The sequence below is a fragment of the Leuciscus leuciscus genome (genome assembly GCF_965113295.1).
Source record: "Leuciscus leuciscus genome assembly, chromosome: 11".
Classification (NCBI taxonomy): Eukaryota; Metazoa; Chordata; class Actinopteri; order Cypriniformes; family Leuciscidae; genus Leuciscus; species Leuciscus leuciscus.
The window spans coordinates 12,126,767-12,147,454 of NC_138735.1; the positions used below are offsets into that span (position 1 = coordinate 12,126,767).

The following is a 20,688-nucleotide window of genomic DNA, read 5'->3' on the forward strand; positions in this document are numbered from 1 at the left end:
GTTTAAAATTTCTTTTTAAAATTCACAGAATACACACACACACACGTTTCCAACAACATATAATGAACACCTGGTTTGTTGTGCCTTGTAGGCATAGGCTACGCAGTGCTGCATAAAATAATAATAACAATAAATTAAATCTTCCAAAAGATTTCAAGAACAACTACGCTAGAGAAAAATATATTGATTATCATATGTTACTTCAAATGTTTCCATTCGTTATGATGATATGAAATGAGATAATAGTAAAAACATAAAGCCTAATGTTTGGTGCATTTTTCCTTTCAAACGCAATCGCGCTCCAAAATATGATACATTAAAACCCACAGCGCGCTCCAAAATATGATACTCAAACCCACAGCGCGCTCCGAAATATGATACATTCAAACGCCATCGCGCTCCAAAATATTAAACATTATGGTTATACATATCTATGTTTGAGCAGATATCCACAAACAGTATTTATCAGGAAACACGGGTCTAAATAGTATAATATTCACCATATACAGTATCTAGCAACAGTTCAACTGCAATGTGAAGTTTATGCAACAATACCATAAACTAATAAGTAAGAATTTCTTACCTTACATCTTTCTTGTCTTCAAATCGCGTTCTTCTTCTTCTTAGGTAAATCCAATGTAAGCTCAGACGTGTCTTCCAAACTCGACGAAAAGCAGAGACTTGTGAAGTGTTTTGGTGTTTTGTGTTTGAGGTAACGAGGGCGTTCGCGTCCCATGTGGAGATTTGCATGTGAATCTCTTTTGCGCGAGTGGGCGTGTCGAATTAAAAAGTAATTAGCAAGCGTTTGAGATACTGGACATCCTGTTGGTTTTATACAAATTACTTAAACAGAGAATTTTTGTTTGCAGTTTGAATCCGATTATTTAAAAGTACACACTTAAATGTGTATAAAGGTATATGGCTCATAAATGTGTGAGAAGGATTCGCTGAGTTTTGTTTCAGTTTATAGACGTGCTCAAGAAAAAAAAGTTCACCGCGACGGAGAGGCAGAACGCACACCCTGTTTATTTTCTTTATTTTACAAAAGCACAATGTTTTGATTTGATTGTAAGTGGACACATACAAAAGTAGAAATATCACAGATAATTTTTTTATATTTCTTTTTTCTGTATAACCATAAATGACGGAGTCATTTAAGTTTATGTTGCTGCTATGTGAAAAAAATCCAGCAAAACGCGTCGGCGCGTTTCTCGACCTCAGAGGGTTAATGTCTTAAACTGCTGATCTAAGTTACCTTGCGAATAAATAGTGTTTTCACTAGTTTGGATATTTATATCCGCTGCAGAGTTGATAGTTATGGCCCGTTCAAATGAACGTTGTAAGTGATTATTTCAAGATTGACCTGTTTGACCCTTACACACATCAGGGCCATCACTGAGAGAGATTGGCTATTCAGTTTAGCAACTGACAGAAGGCTGTTCTAATTGTACGTCATCTTACCTGAGCATTCCAGTTCGTGAATATTTTCATTACCAGCATTAGCCACCAAATGAAGAAAGTGCTGCTTTGTTTACGGTTTGTATATCTGCTGTCCTAGTTTCGGTTTCTCTTTTTGAATGACAAATTGATATCTATTGATACCTGCTAATATAGACAATTATTTCCTTACACGCAAGCACAGAACCCATGTGCTACTTGGTCGTTGGCTATGGTCTTTGCGGTGTGTTCGAGCACAGCTTTTTGGCCCAGACGCTGCTAATGCGAGATGGCGTCTTTAACTATTTAAAATATTGTACATTTTAGCATGTTTTCTTAGTAGTAGAAATAAAAACTGAAGGAAAGAATAGAACCGCTGATCTACACAAGGTACATAACAGATGTTTGTTTCTCTTTCCATCCAAGTCTGCAATGGTGGCACATTATTTTTAACTTCTCAAATTATCTCAGGTTACGCATGTACCTGAGACTAACACTCAGAACCTCTTTTGGCAGCCCTGAAGAGTGGAGGCCTCAACAAGAGGCCTACGACACTAACTCTAGGGCAGTACAGAGAAAGCTCAGAAACTCTCATAACGAGAGGAGGCCTAGCAACACTCACTGAGGTAAGGAGGCTCCCAGTGAGCCTAACGACCTAACATACTACCTTACTGCCAAGCCACGCTCTAGGAGTGGAGGCCTCAGTATTGATAACTCTCAAAAGGAGAGGAGGCCTGCAACACCCAACGCTTAGGACATTTTGCAACGAGGCTCACAGAGGCCTACCACTCACAATGCTATCCTAGCAGAGCTCTGAAGAGCAGAGGCCCCAGTAAATAACTCTTAGGAGGTCTAATGACGCTTGCGGCAACCAAGGAGGCTCACAGAAAGCCCAACAACTTGGCATGCAGAGGCCTCACCATGACGACTCTCTAAAAGTGCCTACTATGTCCTACACCTAGAGAGAACCTAGGCTCACAGAGAACCTAACTACTTGACATCGCTATCCAGGCAGAGCGGAGGCCTCTAAAAAAGGAACACTCGAGAGGAGGCCTTGCAACACTCCATAAAAGAGGCAGTAGCCAAGGGGGCTCAGAGAGAGCCTAACGACTCAGCGCTGCTGCCTGATCAAGCTCCGAGGACGGAGGCCTCAGCATAATGACTCTGAAGTGAGAAGAGGCCTAACTAGGTCCTACACCCAGGACAGCTACAAATGGAGGGTCAAAGAGAGCCTAACTACATATCACCATCTAGGTGGAGCTCTGAGAAGCGGAGGCCTCTATAACTTGACTCTCTATAGCAAGAGGAAGCCTGACAATGCTCCATCTGAAAGGCCTACTACGTCCTACACTCAGGACAGCTGTCAAGAAGGCTCACAGAGAGCCCAAATACTTAATATCACTATCCGGGGGCGGAGCTCTAGGGAGTGGAAGCCTCTATAAAGCAACTCTAAAGCGAGAGGAGGCCCTACGACGCTCCAGATGAGCGCAGAAACTAAGGAAGCTCACAGGGGCCTACAACAAAGTCCCTGGCTGAACTTGCAGTTGTAGGTAGAGCTCAGGGGAGCGGAGGCTCAACAGAAAGCTCAAAGAATAGGGGGGACCTAACGACGCTCCCATTCCAGGGTCTCCTACTCAGTACCGCTGCCTTCTGAGCTCTAGGAACGAAACCTCAACAGCTCTCAAAGCGAGGGGAGGCTTACCCACGTTCACACTAAGACAGCCGCAAGGAGGCTCACAGAGAGCCTACGACTCATAATGCTGTCATCAAGCAGAGTTTGTCGTCATGTTCTAACCAGCCTCTGTGCCGAACTGTCAGTAGGGTAGATGATTAATGCTCTGCGACAAAACACATCATGGGCCAGTTGTAATGTTTGCCCTGGACCGGCGCAGCATGAAGGACTTTAGCCACCTTCGCCTCCTGAAAGTTCCCAACCACCATCTCAACAGATGTGCGAAAAAGCTTGGAAGGGGAAATGGCACATCAAGGAGAAAGGGTTTCTCCCTCTCCCCGATGTCAGCCAGGTTCACCCAGAGATGTCTCTCCGTTGCCACCATGGCTGCCATAGATCGACACAGCAGACTGTTTGGTGGCGCGGAGAGCCAAATCTGCAGTGCTGTGCAGCTCCTCTACCGCCTCAGAGGGGAGCCCCTGGCCCATCGATGCATATCCACATTCCTACATCCCCTCTACTTCAGCATAATTTGCCTATGAACGGTGGATGCGTGCAGAATATGGCTTTTTCCCAAGATCTCCGCACCTCAGGGTGGATTATGCCAGAGAAAAAAAAAGTCATCAAGGCGGCCGAGCGAGGGTGCGCGCTTCCATGGCAGATCTAACCTATCCGCGACATGCAACATAACATCCAACAACCCCTCATATGCGGGGCAGGCGGGCTGAGAGCACTCAGAAACATCGTCTTCCTCATCAGCCTCATCCTGCACAGCTTGGCCTGAGGCAAGTGTGCTCGCTGCTGAATCAGATGCCACAAGAGAGACAGTGTCATCATCCCGCAGCTCGCTCTCGTCAGCCACCGACGAGCGAGAGATACTCAAACCCCTCTCTCTGCAGCAGGTCCTGAACCACGGGGCACAGATGGCTGTCCCGATTCCCTCGAGAAAAGGGACAAATGAAACAAAGTTTCCTCAGAGGAAAACACTTGCAATGCACGCATACAGCCCCCTCAAAGACTGAGCGTACATGCTCCTCACCCAAATACATAATGTGTGTGTCATTATGTGTCACAAAACGCTGACACGGATGAACACACATTCTAAAATTCGCAGTGCTATTGCTGGCCATATTATAAACTTGCCCATTTAGATTGCACGTTCAAACACACAATCTCCTGAATACTGCCATTCTTTGCCGGATCGGGTATCGGTCAGAAGAGTCCGATCCAAATCTGATATTGTGCGTATACTATTCTGTGTTATTGTTAAGCCCCACAAAAGGCACACAAACATTATAAAGCTTTCGTGCACTATATTATAAGTGTTCTGAAGCCATTCTATAGTATAATGTGAGGTAGAAATTAATATTTAAGTCATTAATTTCAAGTTTACGTAAACTCAGCTGCTGCTGTCAGTCATTCTCCATTCAGCATCAAACAGCGCGTCGCGCTCGGTCACGACAGTCAACACGATGAAACTCTCTCCAAGATGATTCAATGTTACTATTATTATACTTGATCTGTAGATAAAGGTCTATGGTTTCGAAAAAAATTACTTTATCTTGCTGTACCTTGATCATGTTACTTTCTACCGTGTGTCTGTTCATAACACTGGAGTAGAGATCACTTTAATTGTTCTTCACGTGCACAGTAACTGAAATTTAAAACTGTTAAAAGAAAATGCTGAGTAAACTATTGCATAGATAGATACTCAGATACTTGATACTACAGATACTACTATCAGATATATCTTATACTTTTCAATGCGGACTCGAATCGATGCACGCTCTGTGACTCAATGTTGCTTCAAGCGCATCATTCTGCGCACGGGATGCGCATAAAGCGCTTTGTGCCGCACTGTATTGAAGCCTTTCATATCATAATACTTTTGCGCAATGAAAGATTATTAATAGCCTTTCTTGTTCTGTCCCATCTATCATATGTTGCTGCCTCATTAACAGCTGTGCTATACATTTTTAAAAAGTCTTAATTTTATAGTATATATAGCCTACAAGTTTGTTTTATCTTTTTGATCTTATTTTTCATTAATGTATTTTACAACAATACAAAGAGCAATGTGTTATCGGTTTACCTGATTTAGGCCTACACTTATTGTCTTATTTGTTCCCCACGAAATGTTTTAAAAGTTCTGATTTTATAAAATGATTGTGCACTCGTGATTTTTCTAGAGTAAATTTTACTGCTGAATTATCCACTAATCATCCAGATTATTAGCCTGGCAAGCAAGACCTACATCAAGATGTTTAGTCTGGCAACTCACCATAGACACGCTCACTCCGAGGGGCGGGATAAACGGCTGTCTTTCAAATTCCCTCTGCACGCAATAGGACATCGCTTCAACCAACCAGAGCGTTTTCCCAACAGCGGAGCTAGTTGATAGATTCAACTTTTGCCATATCTGGCCGGCAAAACTACGAACACATCTTCCTTTTTTAAAGAATGACTTAAGTGCTCTTTTCTCAAAGAAAAACTTAACTCCAAGACCTCCAGAGTCGCGGACAAAGCCGATTCGAAAGACTGTTCTCCAGCAGCCGTCATTCTTTGTTTTCAAGTAGCAGCCAGGTAACCGTCGCAACTCTGTCGTCATATGTTAAGCCCGCCCCGCCTACTCTACAAGCGACGTGATTGGCCTGACCCAATTTAGGTTTTTGCACTTCGAAAGTCTATGGAGAGTTGCTAGACTGCCCTGGCTGCAAAATACATTTTGCTGCCGCAAGGGTGCGTCTAGATTTCTAGGCTACCAGATTATGATATTTTTTTGATTTTTTGTTGTTCTTTATAATGAAGTTGTCTGTATTAAGTAGATTGTATTTAATCCCCCCCCAAAATACTACTTAATTTAAAAAACAACAACAACAACAAAAAACACTGCTGGTATCGGATCGGTAGATACTCTGAATTTTTGGTATCGGTTCTGAAAAAAATGGTATCGGTGCATCCCTAGTGACGTCATGGGCTGCTGCCTGCCAATGTCAAGTTCATTGTTGTGTTTAGATTTCCACTTCAGACACCTTTCACGCCCAAAGCATTCCCCATAGCGACCCCTAGGGCATGCAGCGCGAGTTCCCTTTTGAAAGGGAACCATTTTTAGCCTGTCTACACAAAGCTGAACAGAAATACTGGATCTACTCAAACACTCCAAAATAAAAGAATCTGCTGACTACTGAAGCAGACACTAATAACCAAAGTTTTATTTCAGACACTTTAGTGGACATTTCAGGCAGGTACCTCTTTAGAGCATGACTGTTCATCTGTCATGGACTGCTGTTAGACAACCAGTCCTACAGCTGTGTGTGTGTGTGTGTGTGAGAGAGAGAGAGAGAGAGAGAGAGAGAGAGAGAGAGAGAGAGAGAGAGAGAGAGAGAGAGAGAGAGAGAGAGAGAGAGAGAGAGAGAGAGAGAGAGAGAGATTCATGTGTTTAGTAGAGCTGTCAGGATTTGAAATGGTCTTGTTTCTCCTCACATAAACTCTGTGGTCTGCCAGCGAAGAGTGAGACAAAGAGAGAGAGAGTGAGATGGGAAAAGAGGATAGACACACAAGATGTCGGTGTGACTGATGCTGTCAGTCTGTGTGCATATTGATGTGTGATCACCAGCTGCATTACTGCTGTGAATCTGTGTCTAGCGATCCGTTCACATGGCAGCTGGAACAGGGCAGTGTGTAAAACTATGTGTATTTACTGAAGAAGATAACAGTGCATGAACGGCTGCAAAATAGTTGTAACACTTATTGTTTGTTGTCTGCTGTACTTGAGAATCAACAAACAGTGCTGGGTCATTGCAGTGTTAAATTTAGTGTCTAAATAAATGTATGAAAAATGACCAATCACAATTAAACAGGCAAATATTGCAGTGCTATCATAGATGTATGTTTTTATTGCGGAACATTCTGTTAAGGTACATACATTGAAAGATCTTATGTTTTGAAAGTAAAAATTTTACACAAATCAGAAAAAGCACACTTACAGTAAAACTGAAATCTACAAAAACTTTGAATTGCTTGTGTTAAGCATGTTTGTTAAGAATATTAAATGTTTATGAATAACTCAACATGAACTGCTTAAGTTAAATTAAGTTATACACGTCAGATGGTGTTCAGCACTCCTCTCCTTCAGTCAGCAAACACAGGGCTGAGGTCTTTATGTTCTCTACACTCATAGATTATAGTCGTTTATGTTATTTTTCTTTTAGAATTAAGCAATAGGTTGTACTATATTGTAACATTGCAGCATTAACCTATATTGTGAAAACAGTTACAGTTAAAGGGCACAACTTAATTTTATTAAGATGCTATGCAAAAAAAAAAAAAAAAAAAATCTGAGATGGGTGCTGTGCAGTGAATTGTGACATATTCATTTCCTCTATTGGTCACATGCAAATTCACAGTTTAGGGTTCACCTAATCTCGCATAGCCAGACTTTTATCTAACAAGTTAAGGTCTAGGCTCTAGAGCCACTGCAGTTGGCCAAGACAGCCCACTTAGTCAGGAATAGGCCATCTGACTGCCATGTCAAATGACAATCACAGTTTTGTTTTGTTTAGGGGCGGTAATAACAGACCAGCATGCTGGTACAGACTATCAGTACTTTCATGTTTACCTGGCTGCATATACCACAGATATTCCCTAAATCTGCTACACACAAGGAGAGACCATAACACAGAATGAATTTGACATCAGTAATGTCACAGTAATGGACTGGTGTGAAAAAATAAAAAAATAATCTGAATTCAGTCATGACTTATGCTGCCAAAGTTGCTTTGAATGATTTTTGTGATCTGATTATATGTCCATCTAAGCATTTATCCATCTAACTTTTCCAGCCCTGGAAACCACAATTTATATTTCCCAATATAGTCTGTGGATACCTTATTTTTGTCTTTATCTGCGTGTATTTTGTACGTCATTTTGCATGTAGGCCGCTCCATTTAAAGTGGCCATTCAAAAGGTGGAAATATCGATTGACACTTCCCCTTCAGCATAAAGGGGCCACCCTTTTATTAAAGGTCAGCTCAACCTCACTGTGCTGCTGTAGTGAATCAGGTCAACTAAAAGACATTGATAATATGCTTTAAATTGTTCATGCATTCATATATGTATTGAGCATGAATTCATAAATAAGTGCTGTCTGGTGGATAATGTTAGCCCAAAATGACTTTATTCTTTGACCCCCATACAGATGCAGCAAGATGTGCATTTCAAAAACAGGTTATTTTGTAGGGGTATACGGTATAACATCTTGCTCACCTCATAACCTTTACAGTCGCATAAGATATATATGTAGTTGTCAGGTCAAGAATTGAAGGCACGGAAGTGATCTGGCTGGGCTGAAGTGATCTGTGCTAGAGCTCCGCCTGGGGGCCAACATTGACACAGCACAAGACAATAAAACTTTAGAAAATGGAAAAATAATTAATTTAAAATGCATGTTTTAGGTGGTTAACAGTGCGGAAAGTGTAGCATTTGACTCTAATTGTTTGGTATATAATTACAGTTTTATGCACAAGTTTGGGCACCCCTCTGAGGTTGCATGATAATTTGCGCTGTCTTTAAAAAAATGATACAGATCGTAGTGATATACCACTCAGTTTCTAGAGAAAGATGGATAATGTGATGTTTTTCCTGACAAAACTTCTTAGTGTAGCAGTATTGAGTTATTTGAAATAAAATAAAATGTGAAAAATAGGCTGTGCAAAAGTTTGGCCACCCTTTCAATTGTGTTGATTTGAATACCTGTAGTCACTAAATGCTGATTGATTGCAACACATAATTAATTTAATTGACTCAATGAACAGTAGACTGAAAACACAAGTGCATCCAATCATGAAAAAGGACATTCAAGGTCGCTGACATTCAAGGTCGCTAATTGTTGTGTTGTGTTTCTCTTTGATTCTCTACTGGAAAGTAGCAACATGGGAACCTCAAAAGAACTCAAATGACTTAAAAACTCGGATAATTCATCAATATGAATTAGGAGAAGGGTACAAAAAGTTATCACAAAGGTTTAAGGTCTGTCTCCACAGTCAGAAATATAGTTAGAAAATGGAGGGCCACAGGAACAGTCCTTGTGAAGGAAAGATGTGGTAGGCCAAGAAAAATATCTGAAAGGCAAAGGCGAAGAATGGTTAGAATGGTCACAGACAAACCACAGACCACCTCCAAGGAGCTTCAAGAACATCATGCTACTGATGGTGTCATTGTACATCGTTCCACTGTCCAGCGCACTTGCACAAGGAACAGCTCAATGGAAGGGTGATGCGGAAAAAGCCTTTTCTGCATACTGCCAACAAGCAGAGTCATTTGAGGTATGCAAAGGCTCATCTGGACAAGCAAGAAATATTTTGGAATAATGTGCTGTGGACAGATGAAACTAAGAGTTATTTGGTCACAACCAGAAGCGCTTTGTTTGGCCGAAAAAGAACAGCGTTCCAGGAGAACCTGCTCCCTACTGTAAAATTTGGTGGAGGGTCCATCATGCTATGGGGCTCTGTGGCAAGCACAGGTACTGGAAACCTTGTCAAAGTTGAGGGTCAGATTCCACCCAGTATCAGCAGATTCTTAAAGGGTAACTAAACCCTAAACCAACTTTTTTTAGTTAATGATCTGTAAGAATGGGGCTTTATTAGTGCTGTTCATTGATTCAAGTAACTTTTTTGACATTTGGGTATAAAGTGTTTTAATTCAACAATATATGGTGTTAAAACGTCTGCGTGCTGCCCTCTTCAGGTTGAACGGTGGCTACTGCAGTTGAATTTTCCTATTGGATGTTTGCAGTACTATGTGACGTAAGCGGTACTACGTGACGTAAGCAGGTTCCAGCTCACCACGCTCTTGGTACGAGCTCGCCACGCCCTTGGTACAAGCTAAAGATTTATCTGTATTTTGTACAGTGGTCAGGAGGGTACGTAGGTGTAGTGTTGCTGGTTGCAACAGCACTGCTGGACTGCATAGCTTTCCAGCAGACTTGGAAATTAGGTGCCAGTGGTTGCATGCCTGGAAGGCCGCGAGTTCCCAACTAGAGCTCAAGTGTGCAACCTGCATTTTACGCGGGATTGCTTCTCCAACGCAATACAGGTGGAAATGGGCTTCTCCACACAGCTCGCGCTGAAAAGCGACGCAGTGCCAAATGCTGCTCCTCCTGCATGGACTCCACCACCGCAGCGGCGTCTTGATGTGAGTGATCATATATATTTTAATCACAATTTATGGTTAGGCTAAAGTTAATCCTCTGGGGTCGACAAACACGCCGGCGCATTTTGCTGGATTTTTTCACATAGCGGCAAAATATGAATATGCCTAAAGAGAGCGCGCGCTATTGACATCAACTCGATAAAACTCATCAGATGCATGTACTTTACGTCGTCTTGCGATCCTGTGAGTCACTCTCCATTTTAGAGTCTGACAGCAGGTCTAAGGTGCACGCCCCGCCCTCGGTTCATCCCCTCTATCTCCGCTGTGGTCTGCCCACTTTTCTAGCATTTTTCAAATATTGCCAGTGGGTGGAGTCAGTCTCTGACAGGGGTTTAGTTACCCTTTAAGAACAATGTTCAAGAATCAGTCAAGAGGTTGAAGTTACGCCGGGGTTGGTTGTTTAAGCAGGACAATGATCCAAAGCATTGTTCCAAATCTACCAAGGAATTCATGCACAGACACAGATACAATGTTCTATAGAATGGCCATCACAGTCCCCAGACTTGAACACCATCGAAAATCTATGGAATGATTTGAAGCGGACTGTCCACACTCGGAATCCATCAAACCTGACTGAACTGGAGATATTTTGCAAGGAAGAATGGTCCAAAATTCCTGCAGCCAGAATTCAGGGACTTATCAGTGGCTACAAGAAGCGACTACAGGCTGTTATTTCAGCAAAAGGAGGCACTACTAAATATTGATGTGGTAATTCAATTGGGGTGCCCACATTTTTGGACCTGTCAGTTTTTGTTATGACTCACATTGTGTTGTTTCTGTTGATTCAATAAATGTTATTTCAGAACTGAAATCTTACTGTTTCCATAAGGTATAAATTATATCGAAATGGAGTTGCTAAAAAGCCCAGCAGATTATAAACTGAAATTATGATAATTATCAGGGATGCCCAAACTTTTGCATAAAATAAACAAATATACATATATATACACACACCCACCCAGTTAATCAAATACATAAATAATACGATAACGTACTCGGTTACTAACGTAACCTCGGTTCTCTCTAGAAGAGGGAACGAGTACTTGCGTAAGTTATCTTACGCTAGGGGAAAACCTCTTTTCCTCGAGATATTGAAGCCAAAAATTATCCTTAATTTTGCAATAATGTAAAACGCATTGCAGCAGCATGCAGACATGGGCGAGACAGCTCGCGCGCCCATAGGCTGCTCTGCGGCAACTGCACCAGCCTATCGATAGAGGCCCCTCATGACGTCAGAACCAATGAGGGTGCTTCGCGCCCAATACGTCATGTCCCGCCGAAAGCGGGTGGGGTTAGGGCTATAAATACGGCCCAGAGAGGCTGGTTTGGTCAGTTTTTTCATCGCTGAAGCGAATCAGAACGTGACGCATGCACGGCAAGATACGCAAGTACTCGTTCCCTCTTCTAGAGAGAACCGAGGTTACGTTAGTAACCGAGTACGTTCTCTTACGAGAGGTTCTCTCGTACTTGCGTAAGTTATCTTACGCTAGGGGAACACAGTGTAAAACGCCGTGCGTGCTTGAGACATAACACTAAAGTCCCAAGGGCAGGTGTCCGGGGCTCATACAGTGCCTAATCACAAGGGACTCACAGAGAATCCGGGAAGAGGGGCTAGAATAGCATCATTCCTGTAATATAGAGCTCTGATAAGAGCATATTATTTCAAGTGTTCCACACAGCCAGGGCGAACACGGCCTGGACTGATAGATATGGGGGACTTACGCACTGCCCACAGAAGTATATATACGATCAGTGATCGACGCTCTAGCGGTTTCAGCATCCTGAGCCGATAGGATTCGGGCGGGCAATACTGAAAATTTAAACCGAGAGCAACCTAGCTTGTAAAGCGGGAACCTCGAGGTTATTTAAACGCACCTGAAGTCACTCACTCACTGCCTCTGTCTGCCTCGCTGTCTGCTGTGAGTTTGTCTGCTTCGGTGCTGTAAGCTCCGTATTAGCCTCGTATTAGCCTCGTATAGCCTCGTATTTCCTTGTTTTGAACCATCATTTTCTAGTTGTTTATACTACTACTAAATACAGCTTACCCAACATCGCTGGCTTCCGTTACTACTAACACAACACGCTGGTAATTCGCTAGCCTGTTAGCGCCACCCGTGCGCTCAGCTATTTTTATTTATTTATTTTCTCTCGCGCCTTTGAGTTCATAAAAGCTCAGGTGAGTAAGAATCACTCAACAAACACGGTGAGTAATGTCTTGTCCTGTTATTATCATGCGTCGCGTCTGAATGCGTTGTTGTTTTTGGAGCTCTATCGATTTGATTTATAATTCTTGATTTTTCTCTTTAAACTCGCTTACAACGAAGATTTTCTACTTTTCCTCACTGAGAAGCACTACTGCTCAAACCTCATTGTTACAACGCGGACTGTTGAGCAGACGCGTCTCAAGCCTATTAGTGATCCAACGCTGCATACTCTTAAAGGTTACGTCCGTGGATCACGGCTAAACGCGTCTTCTCCACACTCACTTATAAACAAACATTTTTTTTTTTTTTTTTCGCCTATCGTGCGTCTACTCTACACCCCTACCACTAAAAAAAAAACTAAAAAACCTCATAGTTACAACGCGGACTGTTGAGCAGACGCGTCTCAAGCCTATTAGTGATCCAACGCTGCATACTCTTAAAGGTTACGTCCGTGGATCACGGCTGAACGCGTCTTCTCCACACTCACTTACAAACAAACAAACTTATAATATAAATTAGTATTAATATTGATAGCATCACTGGTAGCTTCATTGCTAACTCACTGTCCATCTGTTAAAATGGCGAATATATCAGATGTAAGTAGTCTACCGTTTGGTGCAGGTGAGGACACATTTGAGCTGCACGCACTGCAGTCTGAGCTGGAAGCTGTTGAGAAACAGATCCACAACCTTTTATTGAGACAGGCCGAGCTGAGAGACCGGTGTTTGGCTTTTGAAACATCACGTGCCGATGCACACAAATCAGTGTTTAACGTTACTAACCCGCTGACTCTGACCGCGTCTACTCCGTGCGTTCCTCAGCATCGGTCGCAATCAGCCATGGTCTCGTTCACTCCGGCTCCAACACGCCACCACGAAGCCTGGGTGGTTCCGCAGCGGAAGACGCGAGTCAGGTTTAGACCAAGACTTTCTCCGACCCTCCCGGTTTTCGAGTTATCCACACAAAACCGCTTCTCCCCTCTACGCGAAACAGAACACGATGCTGTGATCATCGGCGATTCCATCGTTCGGCACGTACACGCTACGTTAGGTAAAAGTAAGGTGCAAAGTCACTGCTTTCCTGGTGCTCGTGTTTCTGAAATCGCTGCTCGAGTTCCCGAGATCCTGAACGGTGACGAGCGCGTCGGAACTGTGGTCCTGCACGCGGGAGTGAACGACATCAGGCTGCGCCAGACGGAGATTCTGAAGAAAGACTTCAGGAATCTATTCGATACGGTACGCAGCACATCGCCTGAAATAACGATCATTGTGTCAGGACCGCTTCCCACGTACCGACTAGGGCATGAAAAGTTCAGCAGATTATTTGCGCTAAATGAATGGTTAATGTCATGGTGCAATGAGCAGAAACTGCTCTTTGTAAATAATTGGAATCTGTTTTGGGAGCGTCCTAGGCTTTTCCGTGCTGATGGCTTACACCCAAGCAGATTCGGAGCGGCTCTTCTGTCAGATAACATCTCCAAAATGTTAAATACCCTTTGACTAGTAACCAAAAGTCCAAATCATAGTCTCTGCTGCACCAATTCAACTGATATAAATACTAGTGTAGAACATTGCATAGAAACCGTGTCTATTCCTCGTTTAGTGAGATCAAATAATAAATCTAATGCAGGATCTAGGAAAAATCTAATTGTTATTAAAACAGAAAATGTTGCTATTAGTAAACAAAAACTATTTCTAAAGCTAGGTCTTCTAAACATTAGATCACTCACACCTAAGGCAGTTATTGTAAATGAAATAGTCACAGATAATAGCTTCGATGTACTTTGCCTTACTGAAACCTGGCTTAAACCAAATGATTATTTCGGTATTAATGAGTCTACTCCTCCTGGATACTGTTATAAGCATGAGCCCCGTCTGATTGGTCGTGGCGGAGGTGTTGCAACCATTTATAGAGATATTCTAAATGTTACTCAGAAAACGGGTTATAAGTTTATTTCATTTGAAGTACTTGTACTAAATGTTACGCTCTTAGATGTTAGAAAAACATCACTATTATCTCTAGCCTTGGCTACCGTATATAGACCGCCAGGGCCTTACGCTGATTTCCTAAAAGAGTTTGCAGATTTTCTCTCAGACCTATTAGTCAATGTCGATAAAGCATTAATTGTTGGAGATTTTAACATACACGTAGATAATCCAAATGATGCGTTAGGAGCTGCGTTTACAGATTTATTAAATTCATTTGGGGTCAAGCAAAACGTCATCGGACCAACACATCGTCTTAATCATACACTCGATTTAATTATATCACATGGAACCGATCCAACCGATATAGATATCATTCCACAAAGTGATGAAGTCACTGATCACTACATGGTAACTTGCATATTACGTACTGCTGTAATATGTCATGCAGCGCCACGTTATCGACCAGGCAGAACAATCCTTCCATCCACCATAGATAATTTCTCAAATTGCTTATCTAATTTGTCTCAGCTGCTGCCTGAACCCAAACAAACAGATGAACTAGAAGAACTAACTAGCACTATGAGCACCATTCTCTCTAGAACATTGGATGTGGTTGCACCTATTAAATTAAAAAAGGTCAGAGAGAAAAATAAAGCACCATGGTATAACAATACTACGCATGTTTTAAAGAGAGAAACCCGTATTTTAGAGCGTAAATGGAAACAAACTAATTTAGAGGTCTTTAGAATCGCGTGGAAAGACAGTATGTCACGTTATAAAAAGGCCCTAAAAGCGGCCAGGGCTGAGCACCTCCGCAAACTAATAGAAAACAACCAAAATAATCCAAGGTTTTTATTTAACACCGTGGCTAAACTAACAAATAAACAGACGTCACCCGAACAAAATATCCCGTTACAGTTCAGTAGTAATGATTTCATGAACTTCTTCACTGAGAAAATAGAAAGCATCAGAACCACAATTGTAAACGTTCAATCTTCAATCGCGCCTTATAATTCAGCTTCAATTATCACCCCACAAGAACAATTACAGTGCTTTACAACTATAGAACAAAAAGAGTTAAATAAACTTATCACTTCATCTAAAACAACAACATGTTTATTAGATCCTATACCAACTAAACTACTGAAAGAAGTGTTACCTGTAGTGGAAGAGCCTCTCCTCAATATTATTAACTCGTCTTTATCTCTAGGTCATGTTCCAAGAACATTTAAACTGGCAGTTATAAAACCTCTCATTAAGAAACCACAATTAGATCATAATAATCTAGCAAATTATAGACCCATTTCAAATCTTCCATTTATGTCTAAAATATTAGAAAAAGTGGTGTCCGCTCAACTGGGCTCTTTCTTGCAACAAAATGATATCTATGAAAAGTTTCAGTCTGGATTCAGACCGCATCATAGCACTGAAACTGCGCTCGTTAAAATCACAAATGATTTACTTTTAGCTTCTGACCAAGGCTGTATCTCAATACTAGTTTTACTTGATCTTAGTGCTGCGTTCGATACTATAGATCACACAATACTCTTAGATCGACTACAAAATTATACTGGTGTTCAAGGACAAGCACTAAGCTGGTTCAAATCATACCTATCTGACCGCTACCATTTTGTCTATTTAAATGGAGAAAAATCGATCATAACTCCAGTAAACTATGGAGTGCCGCAGGGATCTGTGTTAGGCCCTCTGTTATTTTCAATATATATGATGCCACTTGGAAATATTATAAGGAAACATGGAATTAGTTTCCATTGTTATGCTGATGACACTCAAATATATATTTCATCAAGGCCGGATGAAAACGCTAAATTTTCCAAATTGACAGAGTGTGTTAAAGATATAAAAGATTGGATGACGCGTAATTTTCTTTTATTAAATCCAGACAAGACAGAGGTAATACTTATCGGTTCAAAAAAACGCCCACAAAACCTCGCACAATACAACTTTAACATCATAGGATGTCCTGTTACTTTATCCGCTACAGTAAAAGACCTGGGTGTTATATTCGATTGCAACCTGTCTTTTGAAAATCATATTTCATATGTTACAAAAACAGCCTTTTTCCACCTTAGAAACATTGCTAAGCTACGTAATATGCTATCAGTTTCTGATGCAGAAAAGTTAGTTCATGCATTCATGACCTCGAGACTGGATTACTGTAATGCCTTATTAGCTGGTTGTCCTGCATCCTCAATAAACAAGCTACAGTTAGTCCAAAATGCCGCCGCTAGAGTTCTTATGAGATCAAGAAAATATGATCATATAACACCGATTTTATCATCACTGCATTGGTTACCTATAAAGTTCCGTATTAATTACAAGGTATTGCTACTGACTTATAAAGCCCTAAACGGCTTAGCTCCAGTCTATTTAACGGATCTTCTATCGCCCTATAATCCATCGCGCTCTTTAAGATCACTAAATTCAAGGCTTTTGGTCATACCTAGGATATTCAGAACCACCAAAGGAGGGAGAGCATTTTCACATTTGGCTCCAAAACTCTGGAATAGTCTTCCTGATACTGTTCGTTGCTCAGACTCGCTCTCCCAGTTTAAAACTAGATTAAAGTCGCATCTCTTCAGCCAGGCATTCATATAATCCCACAGTTCAAACTACAATCCGGCCTCTAGCTCATAAATGCCAGAGGAGAACTGGCCCCCGACTAAGCCTGGGTTCTCCCAAGGTTTTTTTTCTCCATTAGGTCACCTGATGGAGTTTTAGGACACCATTAGGTCACTTGATGGAGTTTTTCGGTTCCTTGCCACTGTTGCCTTTGGCTTGCTCAGTTGGGGATATTTTGGGGATATTTAATTTAATTTTATCAATCAATAAATTCCTCTTGAAACAAACTTTGTTGTATTATTTAAATTTAATACTGTGAAGCTGCTTTGATACAATCTGTATTGTGAAAAGCGCTATACAAATAAACTTGACTTGACTTGACTTATAAAACCTTATAAATGTAGACGGGGAGGCCCAGCCTGCCGCCATACATATATCTTGCAAGGCAATCCCACTGGACCAAGCCCACGACGAGGCTCTTGTGGAGTGCGCTTTGACACCTATCGGGCATTGCAGGCCCTTGGATGTGTAAGCTAGCGCTATAGCATCAACTATCCATCTGGATAGACTCTGTTTTGACGCCGCTATCCGTGCTTTGGTTTGAGTATGACTCTCGAGTCATTCGGTCCAAACTCCATACATGTCCCGCTCACTGAGAGCGCTTGCAAATCCCCAATGCGCTTCACTGAAGCGAGAGCCAGAAGAAACACTGTTTTGAAAGACAAGAGTTTCAGGTCCATTGACTGTATTGGCTCGAATGGGGCACCTTTCATGGCTTCCAGAACCGTGGAAAGGTCCCAAACGGGAACTGAGGGTGGTCTGGGAGGGTTCAGCCTCTTAGCTCCTCTAAGGAAGCGAATGACCAGATCGTTCCTTCCTAATGACTGGCCAAGCGGTGGTTCAGCGAACGCTGCTATGGCCGCCACATAAACTTTGAGCGTGGATGGGGTTCTGCCCTTATCCAGAAGCTCTTGTAAAAAAAGGAGAGAACCCCTGGCACTCCACAGCGTGAGGGTGAAGTGCCACTCGCTGTGCACCAGCTAGTGAACACAGACCATTTTGAGGAATAGAGCCGCCTCGTAGATGGAGCTCTAGCCTGTGTGATCGTGTTTAACACTCCCGCTGGGAGGTTAACGGGTACCCGTTGATGGCCCACACATGTAGGGACCAAAGCTCCGGGTGAGGATGCCAGATCGAGCCGTTTGCCTGCGAGAGGAGATCCCTCCTCACCGGTATCGGCCACGGGGCGGTACTTGTCAGCTGCATCAGGACTGGAAACCAGACTTGGTTTGTCCAAAATGGGGCGACGAGTAGCACTGGGCATCCGCTCTCCCTGATTCGCTCTAACACCTGGGGTAGGAGCGTGACCGGGGGAAACGCATAGAGCGAGCAGCGGGGCCAGACGTGAGCCAGCGCATCCCTGCTCTTGGAGAAGAATTCCTGACAATGAGCGTTCTCTTGAGACACAAATAGGTCTATTTTCGCTCTGCCAAATGTCCTCCATAGCATTTTGACTGTCTGTGGATGTAAAGACCATTCTCCTGCCGGCAGATTGTTTCTGGACAGTCTGTCTGGTCCCACATTCAGATGGCCGGGCACATGCGCTGCCCTGAGCGAGCGCAGATTGTGCTGGGCCCAGACCAGGAGGCGTTCCGTCAGCCTGTGAAGGATTCTGGATCTGATACCTCCTTGGTGATTTATGTAAGCCACCACTGACATGTTGTCCGAACGGACCAAGACGTGGCGTCCTTTTATCTGGGGACAAAAACGCCTCAGCGCGTTGTCGACTGCCATCATTTCCAGGCAGTTTATATGCAGAAGCTTTTCCCGTTCCGACCACTGGCCGAATAACGGTCTGCCCTCGAGCAGCGCTCCCCATCCCGAGGTTGAGGCGTCCGTAGACACCACCTTTACACTCGAGGAAGTCCCCAGGCTTACACCTGACCGGTACCAGTCGGTCACTGTCCAAGGTTTCAGAGCTGCGACGCATTTCTGATCGACCTTGAGGCGCGCGAGACCGGAGGTCCACGCTCTGCGCGGCGCGCTCGCTTTCAACCAATACTGCAGCGGGCGCATGCGAAGCAGACCCAGCTGAAGCACTGAGGATGCTGAAGCCATGAGACCCAGCATCCTTTGAAACCTTTTGAGCGGGACTAAAGCGCCGTGGCGGAAAAACACTGTCATGCGCTGAATACTTTGTCTGCGCTGCGGCGACAGCTGTGCTGTCATAGACAGCGAGTCCAGATCTGTGCCCAGGAAAGATATTTTCTGACTGGGAGACAGCGAACTCTTCGCCCAATTGACTGTGAGACCTAAATTCTCGAGGTGATCGAGTAATATGGTCCTGTGTTCTACGAGCTCCGACTGTGATCGAGCTAGAACCAGCCAATCGTCCAAATAATTCAGCACTCGTATGCCTCGGAGCCTGAGGGGTGCGAGCGCTGCATCCATGCACATCGTGAATACGCGAGGTGCCAGGGATAGGCCAAATGGCAGGACTGTGTACTGATATGCCTGGCCCTCGAAGGCGAATCTCAAAAATCGCCTGTGACGTGACGCTATTTGTATTTGAAAATAAGCGTCTTTCAGATCTATCGACATGAACCAGTCCCCTTGGCAAATTTGCGAGAGGATTTTCTTGGTCGTGAGCATTCTGAACCGTCGTTTCAGAAGTGCTTTGTTTAGTAGTCTTAGATCTAAAATGGGTCTGAGACCCCCGTCTTTTTTGGGTACCAGAAAATATCTGCTGTACATGCCCCCTTCGCTCTGAGCTTGTGATAGGGGTTCTATAGCCCCTTTGCTCAGTAACTTCGCTATTTCGGCCCGAAGTAGGTGCGCTACTTCCTTTTTCACCGTAGTATCGATTCGCGCCGCTTTGCGTTGCGGGCGTCGACCGAACTGTAGCGAATAGCCTCTTTCTATAATGTCTAGCACCCACTTCGAAACCCCGGGTAGCCTTGCCCATGCGTTTGCACGAATGGCTAGGGGTTGAATGCGAAGCGCGCTCTGGTCGCTCAGCGACAGAGGGGCTTCAGTGTGCTGCAACATAAGCGTCGCGCTTATGACATTTGAGGCAGGGGGCGCGCTGATAACAGCAGGCAGATTGCCCGCGCTCGACTCCTCTGCGGTGGTCAACCGAGAGGGGGAGGGCTGGGCGAGTCCCGTAAGACCTGTCATGTCTATGTGTGAATGTGGGCGTGGGATAGCGGGCACATTTACAACACTGAGAGCATTGTCTGCCTGAGCAGAGCGAATGCATGTTGGTTTCATTTTACAGAAACCTTGAGACACTGGGCAGTGGGCACATTTACCACATTTAATGCGCAATCGATCTGGGTCGATTTCATGTGCGCGAGCCCTGTGCGACGGGCTGTCTTTCTGTGTAGGAATGAGCACTGGGCAATGGGCATTTTGTCTACACTCATAACACCATCGGCCGTGGCCTGAACACCAGAAAATACACTCTATGGGATTTAACTGGGTAGCCGTAAAGCGGCGTCTGTGTGCAGGCAAGCGGGCTGTGTCGCCGACTTGTTTACTGCAGAATACACTGGAACAGTCGCATTTACTGGAACTGAACGAGCGAGAAGTTGCCATAGAAACAGAGAGCGTCAACATGCTGGCGTTTGTTTGCAGGCGTGCGTGCATTACAACA

General features: G+C 43.5%; 2 protein-coding genes across 3 annotated transcripts in view; one reads left to right on the forward strand and one right to left on the reverse strand.

Moving 5' to 3' along the window:
- Window positions 1–20,688, forward strand: part of gnal (guanine nucleotide binding protein (G protein), alpha activating activity polypeptide, olfactory type) — a 168,288-nt gene that overhangs the window by 112,458 nt on the left and 35,142 nt on the right. The window lies entirely within an intron of this gene.
- LOC309509866 (uncharacterized protein) lies at window positions 18,528–20,278 on the reverse strand. The gene is made up of 2 exons (XM_082184845.1): window positions 19,090–20,278; window positions 18,528–19,012 (listed from the first exon to the last, which is right to left on the reverse strand). Exons 1-2 carry the CDS (start codon window positions 19,996–19,998, stop codon window positions 19,007–19,009), a joined length of 915 nt encoding a protein of 304 aa, XP_082040971.1. The 5' UTR covers window positions 19,999–20,278; the 3' UTR covers window positions 18,528–19,006.